This window comes from Macrotis lagotis, chromosome 1, assembly GCF_037893015.1.
Source record: "Macrotis lagotis isolate mMagLag1 chromosome 1, bilby.v1.9.chrom.fasta, whole genome shotgun sequence".
Lineage (NCBI taxonomy): Eukaryota > Metazoa > Chordata > Mammalia > Peramelemorphia > Peramelidae > Macrotis > Macrotis lagotis.
This window is the reverse complement of record NC_133658.1, coordinates 885,673,518-885,693,446: the sequence shown is the minus strand read 5'-3', so window position 1 is coordinate 885,693,446 and position 19,929 is coordinate 885,673,518. Positions and strand designations below refer to the sequence as shown.

Below are 19,929 nucleotides of genomic sequence, written 5' to 3'. Positions count from 1 at the left end.
AGCAGCACATATGGAATATGAAGGGAATATCAGGTTTATCATGATCCTAAAGCTTGGGTCAGATAGCAAATCAAAAAGAGCCAAATGGCAACTCTTTCAGTTTGGAAGAACAGGTTTCATTCAGATTCTGTTCAGTTTTGCCCACTAGGAATCAATTTCAAGTCTGGGATGTTCTCATCCAGTGCATTTAAAGTTGACAAACAGGAAGTTTCTGATAGTTTTTAAAGGTTACAAAGTTCAGTTTTAATTTCTTTTTAAAGAAAAACTAAAATAAAAATGATCCTCAGCTCAATAAGTGATTCCCAGCTCTTCTTCACCTAATCCCAAAAGCATATGCTATCTTAAACTTTAGATCTCATTTGATTTAACCTTCACTATTAATTAAAATAATAAATTATAAATATAAAAGTTAAAATATAAGTCTTATTGATCTGGGATGCAAAAAAAAAAGACTATTCACTCCTCAACATATATGTTCTCATACAAGTCACTACAGCTATCTGGATGTACAAAAATAAATTGAATAATTAAAATGTAGGAACTCAAGACAATGTAAAGCCCTCGGGGTCTTGTCAAATTAAATACATATTTAGCCATCTATTGGCCGTTGCTGGTCCAAGAGGATGACTTACATAATAAAACTTAGGTGCTAAAAAAAATAATGGTACAAAAAGTTTTGAGATAACTGTCATCAATTATTTTAAGTTCTCTCCGGGTGAAAAAACAGATTAAACTTGTTCTGTTGAGCTGTAGAGGGCAGAACTTGGAGCAAAAACACAAAGAGGCAAATTTAGGCTAATGTTTGAATAAACCTTCTAATAGAACTATTGGCTACTGTGGGAGATAAAACTTCTTCCTTCCCTCCAACCACCCACCCACACATAACACTGAGGATCCAAAATCTAAATCATGACATATGCAGCAAGTATGCTATATTGGGGCAACACTAGATCTGGAGTCAGGAAGACTTGATTTAAAATCTGCCCTGAGGGGGCGGCTAGGTGGCCTAGGCACCAGCTCTGGAGTCAGTAGTACCTGGGTTCAAATCCCGTCTCAGACATTTAATAATTACCTAACTGTGTGGCCTTGGGCAAGCCACTTAACCCTGTTTGCCTTGCAAAAACCTTAAAAAAAAAATCTGCCCTGAGAAACAGACTTCATAGCTATAAGACTATGAATAGCTCACTTAACTTTCAATTGTCTCAGTTTCTTCAACTGGAAAATCTCTCTCAAATATATGAGACCAAAAGAAAATAGGATTTTTAAAGCATTATAAAAGCACTAGCTATTATTATTATTATTATTATTATTATTATTATTATTATTATTATTATTATTATTATTTAAGGTCCTTTTTCTACCTTGGATTTGATTAGATTGGTAGTTAAAATACCTTGGGGGGGGAGTAAGAGTGGGGGGGGGGGGAATTGTAAAACTCAAAACTCAAATAAAATCTTTAAAATACCTTCCAGCTTAAAAATTCTGAAAATTTGAAATTGCAAAAGAACTGAATGATGATAAAGAATTAAGGCCATTTTTTCCTAAATTCTCATTTAAATTCTTGAGTTCAAGCAAGAAGAATGGATACTTTCAGCAATACTCTAATTTCAATCAACTTTGCTTCCTTTTTTGATAGGGTCAATAGCCTGAGAGACCCAAGCAATGCCTTAATATTTGGATAGAATTGATTTGCTGACTTTTCAATGTAAGCTTTAACAAGCTTTCCTTATGGAAAAGACATGGGCTAGGGTCTAGAGAATGTGTAAGTTTGTCAACTGGCTTAAGACAATATTTAATAAATAATTATAAATATGCTAAAAGAAACAATGTTAGTGAATGTGGGCTGTAAAGAGTTGCCAGGAGGGGGAAGAGATGGAGTCAGTGGGAAAAGGACAGTGTCTGTTAAAAGAGCATCTAGGAGAATACTACCTATATACAAAGAAAGAATTGTGGAGTTTATACAAAGACCAAAGACTATTACCTTTAATTTAATTTTTTTTAAAAAAAGGTATCTTACTATGTAATTTTGCTATCTCTTATATATGATTTTTTTTTCCTTAAGGATATGATTTCTTTCTCCACACCTATCCAGCTGCCTTCTGTGGGGGGTGGGGGGAGGAAAGAGAGAAAGGGGAAAATTGTAAAATTCAAAAAACAATCAAAATTTTTTGAAAAGAGCATCTAAAAAAAGAAGAGATCTAGGAAAAACACTTCTTGACAGTGACACTGACCAGAACCAAATGAACGGGGCTTGGATGAGAAACCAAAAATCAGTGACAATGACCCAGTGGAAGATGAGCTAATTTATCATCTATAGGAATTAGAAACTATGAAATGATTTCCAATAAGTAAAGTCACATAATTCTGGATGTAATCTTGAAGAACCAGTTATAAAATATGATCACAAGACCAAATACTGCTGACAATAATTACTCTCTCTTTGAAGCAGGTTCCTTCAGTCTTTATCTCAAGCAAATCAAAAGAAAAAAGCTGAAGGTTGAACATAATATTAAGACATCTCTTTCTATAACCATACTGAGAAAACTATAGTTAGTTGAAAATAAGCAAAATCATAATTTTATTATATTATTAAAATATTATGCACAAGATAAATTTTGCTTTAAAAACTTAGCTTCGGGGCGGCTAGGTGGCACAGTGAATAGAGCACTGGCCTTGGAGTCAGGAGTACCTGGGTTCAAATCCAACCTCAGACACTTAATAATTACCTAGCCGTGTGGCCTTGGGCAAGCCACTTAACCCCATTGCCTTGAAAAAAAAAATCTAAAAAAAAAAAACTTAGCTTCTTATGTGCATATGCATGATGAACTTCAGAATTTCTTTTCACATATTAAATGGGATACAAGAAGGTTTATTGAAATTCAAGGGATATTATAATCCCCAATAGGGTTTAAAATGTCACTAATAGACAATCACATGTTTAAATTGATTTCAAAGACAATAAAAGATCACTTATTAATAGTTGGAAAAGACTTTGGCAGGAGATACTTAGGAAATTCATGCCTGTTTCTGTGTTGCTCAGTATTTTTTTAATCAATGACTTGACTAAAAATATAAATGGGACAGGCATCAAATCTGCCAATGATATAATCTTACATATTTCCCACAGCAGGTATCCTTCTAAACCTTTACTCTGGTTTCTCCCCAAGGCTCTACCTTGGACTTTCATCAGATCTCCTATATTCAATTAAGCTCCATGAAATGGTACCTAGAAATCTATAAATCTACCTATCTATATCTAGATCTCCCTCGACTCTGCAAAGCAAGGCATTTTAAACTTAACATGTCAAAAATAGAACCTAAATTCTAATCTCTTCCAAAGTACTGTTCAGGGCAATCATATATATATATATATATATATATATATATATATATATATATATATATATATATAGACACTTACTCCTGCAGTCTGAGTGCAAACTCATTCCAAATATCCAATCTTGTCCCATCGTCTTGCTCCCACCACCACAACCCAATTGCAGGCTCCCATCACAGTCTAATAGCTCCATGCCTTGACACTCTCGGGGCTCATTCAAACCTCACCAGTGCAAGTCTGATATTGGGTCACAAGCTCTAGGAAACCATGACTAATGGCTCTTTGCCTCATATCGGGCTTCTGTTAGCATAGAAAATACCTGACAATATGGTCCCTTCTTCTCAGTCCTCTTCTACTTTGGCTCCCTCCCCATTACACATGATCTTCCATATCAACTCACATTCCATGGCTGGAATGCTTTCCCCTGGGTTCCTACAAATCTAAGATCAAATCGCGGAGAAGTCTTTCTTAGCCAGGCTTGGTAGTATAAGGTTCTTTTTGTTGTTTAGAAATTTTTCAGTCATGTCTGACTTTTCAGGACCCCATGTGGACTTTTCTTGATAAAGATATTGGAGGAGTTTGTTGTTTCCTTCTCTCATTCACTGTACAATGACAACTGAGGCAAATCAGGATTGTGACTTGTCCAAGATCACAGCTCCTAAGAGTCTAAAGCCAGAGTTGAACTCATGGAATCCAACTAATTCCACGTCCAGCATCGCTTAACTGCCCAAGTAAGTCCTACTAACATGGGGAAGCTGAAATCCAGTAGATTTCTTGGGTATGGGGATTCTGAGGTGAGGTATGATAAGTCACTAATGATAAGTGTGATTAGGTAATAATACAATACTCTCTGAGAACAGAGGCACATTCAAGCCACCTATTCCCAATAGTCAGAAAAAAATGGACCAGATTTGGACAAAGAACTGATACACCCAGGCTAGGTGAGGTACTGAGATGCGGACTTGGGGAAAAAAATGAGGTTGGAGCAGCAAAAGGAGCACTCCACCAGGCCACTCAATCCCCAAACTGCAGCTACTAGGGTTTGGTTACCTTCCACATGTTCTGCAGAAAACTTGTAACCATCTGTTGCATTGGAAGGCAAGTACTCCCTCACCTGCCTGGCAGATCACTTTACAACCTCTTCATACGAACTGACTCCTTCCCTAAAAACATACCCAAGTATTTCTCCAGGCATCATCCCCTCAAGCTATACCTCTACTATAAGATTTATTCTACCTTTCAAATGCAAATTCTGAGAAAAATTCATATGGATAGGTTGACATTCCTTTTTCACACACCACAACCACAAGACCCCCCTTCCCCAATTTCCAGTCCTTTATCCTTATCATATTTCAGTCTTCTCTACATAGCTACAAGCTCAGCTGCTGCAGTCACTGAGTTGTCCTAAGATCCCTTTGTGATCCCCAGCCTACAATTTTATAGTTGATTGTCCTCCTATGCAGAGCAGGATCCATCTAGATCAATGCATATATCAAAGGAATCTCAATAATAAGATCCCTGAAAATTGGTGATTCAAACTCAGTTTGACTACTTTAAAACGGAGAGGGGATTATGTTCTACATCCCCAACTTCTGGCTTTAAACATGATGCTATCTCTAGACTCCTTCTCTCTCCATATAATCTCCTTTGCTCCAATGTGTTCAATTATGTCAATGGAAGTGACTCCTAAATTATTAAAAACAGTTCTTATACCTGAAAAACTGCTGTGCCACAGTGCAAAATTTCTGTGGTACATATCCACATAAGACTTTCTAACAGCTCAAACTTATTATGTCCAAAATAGAAATAATATTTTCCTCTTGAGTCTATCCTCCCTATAAACATGCTTGTTTCCACTTAGGGTAATCATAAATCTCTAGTCAACTGGGTTTGCAATCAAAATCACTGTGAATTCTTCCTTTTCCTTGGCATCTAGGTAGACAGGAGGACAACTCTACCCTTCCAATTACCAAAGATGAAAAAAAAAAAGGCAACAGTCAATAGTTGAGGAGGTGATGAGGTTACCTTCCATATTGTTATAGGTACATTAAAATATAGTTGGTGGGATAGTCAAAGGGCATAATCATTGTGAAAAGCAATTTAGAATTATGTGGCTAAAATGTCCTAAACCAAAGATTCCATTCCATTACATTCCCCAAGGAAGTAATAGGGAAAAATAAACATACCAAAAAAACCCAATTCATATATGCCAAAATTTGTGTAGCAGTACTTCTTGTGATAGCAAAAAATCAGGGACAAAGCAAATAGATGTCCATTGACTGGGGGATGGAAAAACAAGTTGTAGTACATTATGATAATAGAGTATTATTGTTCAGTAGTGAATGATGAATGGGATAAATATAAAAAAGCATGGGAAGATTTAATGGAACTGGTGACAAATAAAGTAAGCAGAAATAAGAAAACAACAAAATGACTAGAAAGTAAATGGAATGAAGTACATGTAAGAAAATCAAAAGTGAATCCAACAGAATTATAAAGATCAAACAGGGCTCAAATGAAAAGATCTGAGAGGATATACAGAACCCTCCCACCCATTTTGTAAGTAAAAGTCCACATGTATCACACACTGCATATTTTCAGACTTTTTCCAATGTGCTGATCAGTTGTGCCAGTTTCTACGTGGGCATGCCGTGTGTGTGTGTGTGTGTGTTTGTGTGTGTACACACTATGATGAGAAATATAAAAGACATCAATAAAACCTTATTTTGAAAAGAAAACCTCCCTTGCATCCATGCCATTTCTTGACACCCACCCAAGTTCAGATCCCCATTAATTGTTAACAGTAGCAGTCTCATGAGTCATATTCCTGCTTCTGATTTCTCCTTTCTCTGGCCCCTTCACAAATGATAAAATAATCTTTCATATGCAAATATATCTTCATGTCATTCCCCTGATCAAAAGTCTTCACTGGTTCCCCATATACTCCAGAAAAAAACGCAAAATTTTCATCCTTCCATTTAAAGTCATCCATGACCAAATGTACATTTGTAATTTTCTCCTTCCCTCACACTATTTTCCTTCACAAATTTGACATTCCAGGAAATATGGGCAAGTACTCATGTCATCTCCCAACTTCCTATCATTGTACAAACTATTCAAAATGCTCAAAACACATATCAGCATCTCTGCTACTTAGAACTTTAGAATTTAAGGCAGCTAGGTGGCACATTAGATAGAGCACCAGTCCTGCAGTCAGGAGGACCTGAGTTCAAATGTGACCTTAGACACTTACTAGGCTAGATAGTTCCTAAAATGTGGATATTCTATTCAAAAAATAAGAAAAGTACTAACATTACTAGATGGTTGCGAGATCAAAGGAGCTAACATAGAAAGCAATTTGTAAACTTTGATGTATTACATAAACTCTATTATTATCCCTGCTGTGAAATTTCCCCCATTTTTCAAGTTAAGAGTTCTCTTCCATAATGTGAGCAAATAAATAAAAAAAAAGCATTTACCAAATGCTATCTATGAACTAAACACTGTGCTAACCATTCAGAATACAAATAGAAAAAATAAAATGTTCTCTGTTCTCTAAGATCACCCTCTAATTAGTGGAAACACATAAAATATAGTTCCATTACAAGGTAGATGGAAAGCCTGGAAATTTCAATTGTGCAGTGATGGGATGAATATCCAGGGACTAGAGGATATATACAGATGTCCTTAGAAGGCTTTAGCAGCTCAAATGGTAAGACTTGGCACTTTTCCAAAGTTACATAAGCATTTACTTAGCTGGGATGAGGAAAGGGAAAAAAAATGCATCATCATTGAGAGTCAGTCTTTGTGTGTGGGGGGGCTTTGCCAAATGGGTTTGGAGAAAACCAGAAACAAGGGGACTCCTCCCCATGGAGGACAAATAAAAATGTATATTTAATAGTTATATAGTTATAGTTAATACTTATCCATCTAAGTTAATGTGACAAGGCTCACGGGAAAAAGAAAGCAACAATCAAAGCATACAGCATTACAGCATCATGGTCAGGTTATATTCAGAATATTATCATCAATTTGAGGTAACACACAATAAGAAGGCTAACCAAGAAAAACCAATAGTTTCATGGCAAATAATATTCAGTTGAAAGAACTGGGATCATTTATTTCACCATATGAAAGACTGGAACTTAAGACTACAGAAGTATTATCTTCAAATATGTGAAGAGATTTCATATGCAATATGATGTGTTCACATCATAAACTGACCTTAGAACCTAATGCACTCTATTCCTCCCACATTTCCATTTCTAGTAATAGCATCAACATTTTTTTCCTAGGCATTCAGATTTGAAATCTCAGATTCAATTTTGGTTCTACATTCAGCTTTAATTACTCACATTGATTTTAAATCTTAAGCTACCTGTAAGATTGTCCTTTATCTTATGTTACCAGTGCCAAGCTCAGTTCTTTGTAATATAGGACAAGCTTAGCAAACATTTATTCAATTGTTGCAACCATGAGGTAACCTCTGGGTACCATGAAAGACAGAAAGACAGATAGATAAGATAAATATATATGTATGTGTACACACATATAAACATACACACACCATGAGGAATATGAGACATTCTTAATGAGACAATAAAGTAGAACACTCTAGTAAGACTGCAATTAAGAGTTTAGTTTGCTCATCATGAATCAAGAAATATATTATATTTAAAATGACAAGGTTAGTCACTTGCCCCTCATAGGTAAGTGGCAATAATATAAAAAGAAAAAAGCTCGTAAAATTTTTTGACAAATTTGAATATGTAATAAATATTGTGCAAATGTTTTATTATAAATAAAACTGATCAAGAAACAAGAACTTTTCTTAATGGTAATAATTCAGATTGGGAGAAATGTTTAGAGGACAAAGAATATAATTATTCGAATACAAATGACTCAGAGAGGCTGTAAGAGTCACATTTGATAGGAGAAGGAATTAAAATATTCTTTTTAAAGTTTTATGGAGAAAAATTCTCTTTGAAAGTTTTGGTTAAGATCTCAATCAAGTGTTTCCTGTGTATTATTCTTTAATTTTTTAGGGGAAGCTTGCTCAATTTTGAAGGCGATTGACTTTATTCTTTCTGCTATATTTTTGATACAATATTGGGCTTGTAATTATTTGTATAGATATCTTATTCCCCATACTAGTTTTTAGGTTTCTTAAAGGTTGGAATTTTAATACGCCTTTCTCCTCATTTGGATAATGTGATATTCTGCATATAGTTAAATTTAATAAAAGTTTGTTGGTTTTTATATAAATCCATAATCTATGTGCTTATGAGAATTATTTTAATTGTTTTATCATTTCATATAATTAATAGTATATCATGAATAAATTCCTCTTGAAATTTCTATTATTAACTATTATAAAATAGTGGAAGGGTTAGAACATGAACTTCAGTGTTCCAAAAGGTTAGAGATTTTTACATTGTATGACACTGTCTCACTTCTCTTTTTGGGGATAATAATGTGAAAGAGAGGATAAAGATGGGAAACTGAGGCCTGAATATTTCTCCAAGCACCTGTCATGTATAATAACTTCACTGCTCAGATCATCAGCTTCATTTCTAAAATTAGGAGGTTTGAGGAGCTGAACTCACTCTAGACTTAAATGATTCTTATGACAAGTTTTTTAAAAAAGTCTGGCAAAGTGAAAAGAAAAAATCTAATTTGGTAGCATGCTTCAAAATGGCCAAAAAATTGTTAGGGGGGGCAGCTAGGTGGCACAGTAGTCAGGAGGACTGGCCCTGGAGTCAGGAGGACCAGGTTGAGTGATCTTGGGCAAATTGCTTAATCCCACTGCCTTATATAAATAATTTTTTTTTAAATGTTAGAGGACTTTCAAAAAAAAAAAGAAATCGATTTACATTAAGTATCTGAAATAAGAACTGTTGAGTATAATGACTCAACATTATCCATCGACCATTTTTGATTTTGAGCTCATCCAACAAAATCTAAAAGATCTGACTCCATGTAAATCACTTTAAGATGATATAAATTCATATCCAATAGAGAGTAGTCTATAATTTTCTTTTGTTTTGGCTCTTACTGGCTTAGGTATCAGTAGCATATTGGTATCATAAAAGGAATTTGACAGAACTTCTTCTATTTTATTAAATACTTTATATAGAATTGGAATTTAATTGTTCCTTAAATATTTGGTTGAATTCACAGAATTACGGAGCTACAAAAACAACAACAAAATTCATATGAAGCAACAAAAAATAAATCAAGAAAATCTAGGGAACTGATGAAGAAAATGCAAAGGAAGGTGGTCTAGCTCTACCAGATCTAAACTATATTATAAAGCAGTGGTCCTCAAACTGTCTGAGTACTAGTTAAGAAATTGAGAAATGGATCAGTGGATTAGCTACAAAAGAAATATCTGCAAATGACGACAATAATATACTATTCGATAAACCCCAAGACTTTAGTTTATGAGACAAGAACTTCTCATTTGACAAAAACAAATGGGAAAACTGAAAATTATATGGCAAAAAAGTAGGTACTGATAACATCATACCTTCTGCACTAAAGTAAGATCAAAATAGTTACAGGATTAAGATATAAAGGGTGAGACCATAGACCAATTAAGAGAACAAGAAATATTCTGTCAGATCTATGAAGAGGGAAGAAGTTGATGACCAAACAAAAGAGAGAACATTATAAATTACAAAAAGAATGATTTTTTACTACATCAAATTAAAAAAGGTTTTGCACTAATAAAACAAAATGCAGCCAAGATTAAAAGGAATGCAGAAACCTGGGAAACAATTTTCACAGCTAGTATTTCACATGAAGGACTAATTTCTAAAATATATAGCAAACTGAATCAAATTTATAAGATGATATGTCATTCCCCAATTGATAAATCATCAAAAGAATAAATTTTCAGATGAATAAATAAAAGCTATTTGTAGTCATGTGAAAAAATGCTCCAAATGATTATTAGAGAAATGCTAATGAAAATATCTCTGAGGTAACCACCTCATACCTATAACATTGGCTAAGATGACAAAAAAAGGGAAATGATCACTGTTGGAGAGGATTGGGGAAATTCAGTCTCTTAATACACTCTTAGTGGAATTGGGAACTGATCCAACAGTTCTGTAGAGCAATAGAAAACTGTATAATATCTTTGCCCATTCTATACCCTCCAAAAAGTCATTAAAAGGGGGGCAAGTACCACATGATCAAAAGTATTTATAGTAGTTCTTTTTGTAACAACAAGGAATCAGAAATTGAGGGGATGACCAACAAATGGGGAATGGGTGAACAAGCTATGGTATATGAATGCTATAGGGTATTTTTTTTTGTAAGAAATCATGAATGGTCAGACTACAGAGAAGCATGGAAAGAATTACATGAATGGATGCTGAGTGAAGGGAGCAGAAGCAAGAAAACACTGTGTACATTAATAACAACATTGTAAGATGATAGACTATGATGGATGCAACTCCTCTCTGCAGTGCAGAGACCTGCTATGGTCAATACCATCCACATCCAGAGAAAGAACTTTGGAGTCTTAATGCAGAGCAAAGCATTCTGTGTTCACTTTTTAAAAAACTCCTTCAATGTTTTTTCTTTCTTACTCATGGTTTTTCCCCCCTCTAATTTCTAATTCCTCTTTCACAATAGGACTATTATGGAAATATGTTAAACACAATTAGACACGAACACATTTATCAGCTTGTTGGCTACCGTGGGGAGGGGAGGGAGGGTAGTAGAAAAAATGTGGAACTCATACATTTTCAAATGGATGAATGTTGAAAAATATTTTCACATGTAATTGGAAAAATAAAATAAAATAAAATTCAATAAAATAAATTAAATTACATAAATTTATCCAGATTAAACGATAACTGCACCAATCCTTGAGGTTAGGAAGAATATGAGGCACCAAGCTGTGAATTAATTAAAAATCCTACCACCATAAATTTGCATAGCATTGGTTTTCCAAATCTATCCACAAGGATAATCTCTATGTTTGCAGAAGTACAGATTATTAGGGTTCATAAGAATTGATTAGGTCACATGAGGATCTTTTTTTTTAAGTACTTACAAGGCAGTGGGGTTAAGTGACTTGCCCAGGGTCACACAGCTAGACAATTATTATGTGTCTGAGACTGGATTTGAACTCAGGTCCCCCCTAACTCTAGTGACGGTGCTCTATACACTGTACCACCTAGCTGCCCCTTCACATAAGAATCTAATGTAAGCAATATAAACCAAATATCCCATCTCTAATCTTACTAAAATTTCAAAATGAGTACCAAAGATTATAGGACATCTCACCATGTCATGATGAACAAACCTATCTCTTATTGCAGTCTGAGTTGAGGGTTCTTAAGTCAACACATAGTCATCTATCTCTTCCTCTTTTAATCCAAGAAATTAATTTTCCTTTTTTTTCTGTTGAGATTGATTTGAAAGTAACCTACTGTATTGAGTGCATTGAGTGTGGTGTCATCCCGAGAGGCAGCAACACAGCCATCTTCTGTGGAACCTCCATCACACATTCCTGCAAAAGCCGCCATGCTCCTTTACAGAAAAAAAATAGGGGGGAAGCAGAGTTTGTTAATCCTTTCATTTCTATCAACCAGCCTCAAAATAGAGATTATTCCCATGATGAACTAGAATTCGGCGATGTTTCTGACTCTTTTGTGGATATCATCAATCTGAGGGTAGTAGATACTCATCCTGATATATTTACTTTTGGAATCTACTTGTAAAGTTATGTTTGTCACATAACCCTATCTGTGGCATGTATTAAAATACAAATCAATCTATAACAGATATTTGGATATGCTTCAATTCACCAAATATAATTCCTCAAGTCAACTGAAATCATTCTTTCCTGAATAATCACTGAGTTAACAAGCCAAACACTTTATTATGGAATTTTAAAGAAATTTAACTGAAAATAATGTTAAAATAAACGATCATTGTGTATCCACATTTTGATGATTACTAATTTCATAATAAACATAATAAATGAGAAAAGGAGCACAATGCAATGGATAGAGTCAGAAATGTCTGCATTCAAGTCCTTAAGCTTACACAAGACCAACTCAGTTGATCTTTCTGTGACCCAGGTTATTCTCTAAAGAGAGACTATGGGCAACTGACACAGTGAATAGAGCACTGGCCCTGGACTCAGGAGGACCTGAGTTCAAATTCAGTCTCAGACATTTAATAATTACTTAGCTATATAACCCTGGACAAGTCACTTAGCCCCATTGCCTTACAGAAACCTAAAAAAGAGAATATAAATATAATCTGCCTATACAATTGAAATTTAGAAAGGAATTACTATAAAGAAAAAAGACATAATAGAATTTTTCTGGCTTGAAATGATCTTAAGTAGCAAGTAAAACTCCCTCAATTTTAGAATAAAGAAATTTGGCCCAGACAGAAAAATGAATTGCCCACAGTGACCAAAGTAATAAGGTTGTCTCCAACATACAATCTGGACCACGTATCAGAGACATATTGCTTCAATCACACCAAACATTGATATTATTATAAGAAGATATAATAAAGTTGTACTGATTCCTGGCTCTCAAAACAATGTTAATATATAGAATTGGGATAGAAAATAGATTTAAACTTCTGTTCCATAGGTTGGGAATTTCCCATAGCGATTCATGGGATCAGAGATTCACAGAAAGAAACAGTCTTCATAATAATATACTGCAACTCTCTCATTAATATATAGGGGAAATTAAAAGGAAAAGGAAAGGAAGACAAAGGCTATGTGGCAGGACAGAGAATAGAACCATTAACTCTACCTCCAAATAAAGGACTCTGTCTTCAAGCTGATTTTCTGAGTTGATCAGAGTTGCACACTAAAGACACTGATAAAATGTTCTTTAGAGAAAGCAGTATCAAATTAAGTCTTAATATATGATCACATCTTGGAAAAGATAACATTCTATTTACAGTTGAAATTTCAAGGAAAATTTAATTGATGAAGCAAAATGTTTCAATGATCCCAGAAGGTAAACATGAAGGTTGAGAATATCACAATCTGTAGCTCTATTTCAGAATTTCTCTTTGGAAAGCTTGTGCAACGGAAATACAACACTGAGAAAAATTCACTCAGAAAAATGTGAGTTGATCCAAATTCATTTCATCCTCTCAATAACAAAATATTTCTGACTAGTCTAGAAGATGAGGTCCAAAATGGGGAACATATGGAACACTTTGCTTTTGACAATCTCTATGATAACAGAAACTGTCTAAGTCCAATTTAGGAATTTGTCTGTTAGGGAGCTAGAGTTAACTTTGTAGTTAACTCAGAATCAGAAAACAGAGTAAACTTTGTTCTCATTACCTTGCTGCCCTCAAGTACATGAGTAAGTCACAGTCATTAACTCCAGGCATCCAAACCAGTTCCTCATGCTGGGTCACAGTGTCACCATCAGGGGAAGGAAATGGCTGCAATTCAGGAAGTTTGGCCTAGAAAACAAGAATACAGATTTCAAAAGGGAAGACAAAAAATAAAGAAATATCTCACTAAGAAGGTCTGTAAAAGAGATATCACAATTAATACAACAGTTCTTATATATGAGTTACAGTAGTATCTCGAGTCAAATGAAATATATGTAAAGCATTATGTAAATTCTAAAGTTTGTGAATATGAGAAGTTCTTAAAACAAACTAGTGAGGTACATTATACATGGTGGGTACTAAAGAAATGGTTGAAAATTAATAATTCTAAATGACTTGATATTGTCATAAATATAAATAGAAAATAGAAAAATTACACACACACTCTCTCTCTCAAAAGCTAACAATCACAAGTTAGGTCTTTTCTGTTTCCTTATCTCTTCTTATAATCTATTGATTTATGTTTTTCCCTAGGAGCACAGAAAATGTATTTGTCATTGAAAAATATAAGTACTGATTTTTGAGGGGGATTGAGGCCAGGCATGGGATAAGATGGGATATAAAAGATTCATACCTAAATTAATCCTAATTTTTCATGCTTGAAGTTAAAATTTAAATTATTAATGAGCTCTCCAAAGAATCTTTTCAACATCTGAGTAAATTATGAGGGAAGATGGTTTGGTAGAAAGACATAGGAAGTAAAAGGTATGGGTTTAAATCTCTGGTCTGCCACTGATACAGGGAGCGCTTCACAGTGCTCAGGGTTAAAGAAATTAGCCTTCTACTGTTCCCTTTGAGCAAAATACACCAGAAATATTGCATTTCAGTTTAGAGATTTGCAATGAAGTATAGATAGCAATATACTGGAGGGTGCCAAGAGGAAATTGGTAAAGATAAAGATCTTGAAGACGAAAGTAATGAGATGTGCAATACAATAAAAAAAAAGTTTATTTTAACTAGTTCCAGAAGGCAGAACTGTGAACAATAATTATAACTTAAGAATGGAAAATGTAATCTTGATATACAGAAAAAAACCTAAACAATTAAAACTGTCCTAAAATGAATAGAGTGGCTTTGTGAAATGGAGCTGGGGAGAAGAGAGAAAGGAAAAACAAATACTCACTAAATATATTTTAAAAAGGATTCTTGCTTGTATGTGTGTACATTAGTCTGAATGGTTGCTGAGTTCCTTTCATTTTAAGAATTCTAAACGTAATTTTCTTTCTTGTTTAATTGTAAAATAAATCATCCTCAAGGTTTCTTGCTAACTAGGTGGTGCAGTGAATAGAGCTCCAGCCCAGGAGGCAGAAGGACCTGAATTCAAATCCTACCTCAAACACCTGACATTTATTAACTGTGTGACCCTAGGCAAGTCACTTAACCCTGTCTCACATCAAGGTCATCTCCTGTCATTCTGATTCATATCTGGCCATTAGACCCAGATGCCTCAGGAGGCTGGTGACTTAGCACAGCATCCCTTACTTAAATCCAATTCATGTGCTTGCTATGGCATCACCTCCCAGATATCATGGGTCTTCTTGAAGAGTGAAGGATGAATATTATTAGAAACAAACCAACAAAAACATTGAAAAAATTCAAATGACATATATGATAATTAATCATATCAAATATTCACTTAAAATATCTTCCACTATAAAAAACAAAATTAAACAAAAATATAATGGGTTTTTTTTATTAGATTTAACTGAGTACCCCTTTGCAAGTGTTTTCCAAATTGAGTACCACGTACAAAGTTCACTGAAATAGGTTTATTATCCGAAACTCAGCATCTTTATTCTATTTTATTTACTACAAAGAACACAGAAGTAGAAATCAGGAAACTAACATTTTGATCCCAGTTCATTTACTATTTTTTGGAATTTTAGGCAAATCACTTTGTTTTTCTTTATCTCAGTTTCTTCATCAGATACAAGGATAAAAGATTCCCTGGCATGATTAATAAAAGGATACTGGCACAATTGGATTGTGAATCTAAGAGGCTGAATGACATGAAAAACACTTTTTATTGATAATAAGACACATACAATGGCATAGAAATGACTATTGATTAAATTGAGTACTTAATTCTTTAATGAATGAATGAAAAAGACTAATTATGAGTAGTTTACCAAGTCCTGTGCTAAGGACTCTGCCTACAAATATAAAATGAAAGACAGTCCTAGCCATGAAGGAGTTTTACATTTTAGCAAGATTAAAAAACAGACATAAGGAAGTAGTGGGTAATTAGGAAGGGAAATTTTGATGTGAAATTAATTGAGAACCAATAGAACCTTCAAATGCTGAGTTATAGTTTTAACAAAGAACATAAGTGGCAAGAAATGATTTTTAATAAATCAAATCTTTTTCATTTGTAAAATATATGGTTTGAAAAAGGTCTTAAGAACATCAACTCATCATTTTTCTGAACCTGAAAAAAAATCTAAATTAAAATTTTCAAAATTTAAATTTAGAAAACACTATGACACTGATTTCCAGTTTTTTCAAGCTAAATGACAACTGCAAATTAATAATTCTGCTCTTGGGAACTGATTGGAGGCAAATCCGTGATGATGATCTCCAGAACTCATGATTCCCCAAAATGAAATGCATTCTGAAACTCCTGGCTCTTCAGCACTCCCTGCCTTGGGGCCTTCCCTCCTTCTAACTGGAGATGATTGGAAACTCATAACAAATAGTCTATACCATCAAAAGAAGGCAACCAGAGAATTCATCTCATTATTTCCTAAACTGATACTTTCCTGCTTTGATGATCTCTGGAAACTCATCATACCTAGAGATGAAATCAGAAATTCTGTTTCTCAGAAAAGACCAAGCTTCAGACAGCGTGATTCCACCAGATTCTGTACAATGTTATTTTGTATATGGTCTCCCCCATTAGACTGGGAGCTTCTGGGAGGTAAGGACTGTCTTCTGCCTTCCTGTCTCCCCAATGCTTAGCACATAGTAGACACTTTAAAAATGAGTAATGAGAAAGCAGGGTAGGTAAACACAAATGGGGAGGTCATGAGGAAAGACACCAGGATAAATAGAAACCAAAAGATCCAAATAAGTTTTAAAAAAAAGTTTAAGAGAAAAAATGAAAAGGAGAATGTTTGGGAGATATTATGGAAGGGAAGAGTAAGGGAAGGAGAAAAACACTGACAGTTATAACTCAAATCAGCATTCACAGCTTCTTGTTGAAGTGACTCTACTGTCCAAAAGACAAATTCTGTGAATAGGGAAGTAATGAGTTTCAACTAGAGATTCTGGGGCCTCTACCTTTACTTGAGCTGGTCATTTTTTAAAAATAGAAACAAGGGTAGCTCTTCTATTTTGCAGAGAGGGTTCAGACTCAGAGAAGGGGATTAGGATGGTTTGCTCAGGGTCCCTGAGAATGGAGAGGGGCTACAGTCAGGCATCAGGCCCTGACCGAGAAGAGGGGAGAGCTCAGCACTGAGGCCAGGGCTCCCATTGCATGCTGTGGCTTCCTGCAGGCAGTTTCAGCGCTAGGCCAAGGACAGGGAGAATCTTCTCAAGATGTGCTGGTCTACCTCTTCCAGTGAGGATGCATCCTGGACCTGGGCCACCTCATGGAGGGCCCACAGGGCAGTGGGTACCACCTTGATCATAACAAGCTTATTGGTCCATAGCTGTGATTCTGTGGGCCTATGGGCCACTGTTACCCTAGACAGAACCAGAGTGTACTGGGGTGAGCAATGATTGCCTTCCAGGAAGGAGATCAAGTCATTCCCAAACTCTGGAATGGAGTAGACTTGCTGGTCATATCTTTCCTTGGTCACTTCCCTCCCTGGGGCTCTAGGGGGAGGTCTGCCCTCCCATGGCCCAGGAGCTGGGCACTCAGTTCAGTCTTGGAGGTCCACAGGGCCAGCCTGGCCCATAGGCTGCCCAGCACCTTGCTGACATACTGTGTTACCTTCTGGTCAGCCAGCTTCTTGCTGGGCTCAGGCAGGACCAGTTTGACATCCAGCTTCATCCAAGTCTCAATCCCTGATGCCAGCCCCGACCCTACCAGCCTGAGGGCTTTAAGACAAGACAGGCATTGTAGAAGGACTTGGTACAGTAGAAAGCTGCCACCTCAATCTCGGCCTCATTGCGGGCAGAAAGAGGTCCCAGAGAGTTGCCTGGCATGATGGGTTTTGGTGACTGGGGGAGCTGGTTCCAAGATCCTGATGAGGCTTAAGACTTGTGGGACCTCCTCCTGCTGCTGCTGTGAGGTCTAGTTCTAGACCTCCAGGATCCTAAGGATAATCTCTTCCTAGTCTCAGGCTCTTTGCAGACCCTCCCAAAGCCCTGGGCAGGAACTTGAAGATCTTGTGTGGGTTCTGGGGGTCCCAGATATAGTTGCCAACCAGGAGCAGGACGTCCTTCTTGTGGTCCAGGGCTGCCTGAGAGATGTGCTTCTACATGGTCAGGTCCAGTTCACTGCCCCTGGGTCAATAACTGCCCCTGGCCTCCACCCATGCCTGGAAGATGCTAAAGTCCCTCTGATGCAGGTCTTGGAGGAGCCTGTGCTACCACGACATCAGGAAGCATGTGTGCTTCACATCCACCCAGGAGATTCAAGTATAGCTGCTCCCACAGCCAGGGCAGGATGCAGAGGCTTGCTCCTGGCCATGATCCAGTGGGGCTGTGGGCAAGGGGTCGCTGTCAGGGAGTAGGGCCTGGGTCCATTCTGCAGATGCTAAGACTGAAGCCAGCAGTGGCCTAGGCAGGGCTCCTGCCTCACCCCCAGGTCACTTGTCTGATCTGATCATTTTTGAAAGGCCTAATTCCTTTGATTTTGTCATCTAGCTCATCACCACTAATACAGTCTTGCTTCTAGTGGAGAAACAATACAACACTCAATGGGAGGTGGCCTTTCTCCTGTCCAACTCTTAAAACCTTCATGTGAATCCTTTCTGTCCTTCAGTTACCTAATAGGTTAATTAGGAAAGATAATAGCACCTACCTTTCCCAATTTGTAGTAAGGATCAAAAAAAAAAATTCCAAGACTCTTTCCTCTTTTCTAGCAGACAAAAATCTCAACTATTCCCTTTCTCTCTGCATTCTGCCATTTCTCCCTATCAGTTAAGATATCCAAATCCATAACACACTTTTCTCCTGACACGTATCCCTTATCTACAGACTATAATAATGCTGATTGCTTTATTCTCCTTAATACTTTATCCTGTAGAGCAATGTTTTATAAGGTTATTGTTATTTTCTCTCTACTCTCCTGATGAGTTGACCTCTCCAGAATTCATGGACTTATTATCATCACCTGGTAATATTGGGGGGTAATTAAATTTATCTATCAAGTACAACTCTGTTTTTTGATCAGCAATTTTATATTCTAAATAATACAATGTTATAGATGTCTATTAGAAATTTTAAAAGAATGTCTGATACAGCATCTCAAATTCAACTTGAACAAAACAGAAATCTTTCTCTCAAACCTATCCTTACTCCTAACTTTAACACACATCCACCTTCCAGTCAGTGAACTGTGGAAATTTAGCAGTCTTGACTCCTTACTCTCACCCTCCCCAAGTTCCATCATTTGCTAAACTTGTCTTTTCTCGCTCCACAATATCTCTCATCAGGTCCTTTATTTTTATTCTTCTCATCATCTCTTACCTGCATAAATTATATGACCTTCCTGATTGGTCATACATATCTAACCCATGTTGTCCTCCTACTGAATTAAGCCTCAATAACTCCTATTGTCGCCTAAATACAGGTTTTTGACTTTTAAAGTCATTCTCACTGAAGCCCAAAGCTGTCTTTTCAAATGGAGCAGACACCCCTCCCCCATCACCCCTGCAGAGCCTGGCAAAATCGGCCTCCTCACTATTTTTCTCCCACAACACTCCATGATCTCTCCTCTTAGTGTCTTTGTGTGGTTAGCTGTTTCCCCTGACCTGGAAGCTGCCCCTTACATTTCCATCTCTCAGAATTCCTTTTTTTTTTAAAATTAAAACTCAGCTAAAAAGAGACTGTCTCTATAAAGCCCTTCCCAATTCCCCCAGGTATGAGTGAATTTGTCTTTAGTATTCACTTTTCGGTGTACACATTCTTAGCCTCAAGAGAACAGAAGGACACAAAGGACAAATGCTGTCTGACTTATCTTTGAATCTCCAGCATCTAGTATACAGTGGATGCTTAACAAGTACTTGACAGTTTACCAAAATTTG

The 19,929-nt window shown here is 36.2% G+C and overlaps 1 protein-coding gene and 1 pseudogene across 11 annotated transcripts in view; both read right to left on the bottom strand.

Annotated features, from left to right (window-relative positions):
* RERE (arginine-glutamic acid dipeptide repeats) overlaps nucleotides 1-19,929 on the bottom strand; it is a 570,111-nt gene that overhangs the window by 168,601 nt on the left and 381,581 nt on the right. For all 11 annotated transcript variants that reach the window (XM_074218548.1, XM_074218539.1, XM_074218549.1 and 8 more), the window contains 2 exons: nucleotides 13,680-13,804; nucleotides 11,785-11,884 (listed from right to left, as the gene is read on the bottom strand). In XM_074218548.1, coding sequence (XP_074074649.1) covers nucleotides 11,785-11,884; nucleotides 13,680-13,804 — 225 coding nt within the window. The remainder of the gene's footprint in view (nucleotides 1-11,784; nucleotides 11,885-13,679; nucleotides 13,805-19,929) is intronic.
* Nucleotides 13,811-19,929, bottom strand: LOC141509200 (interferon regulatory factor 3-like; annotated as a pseudogene).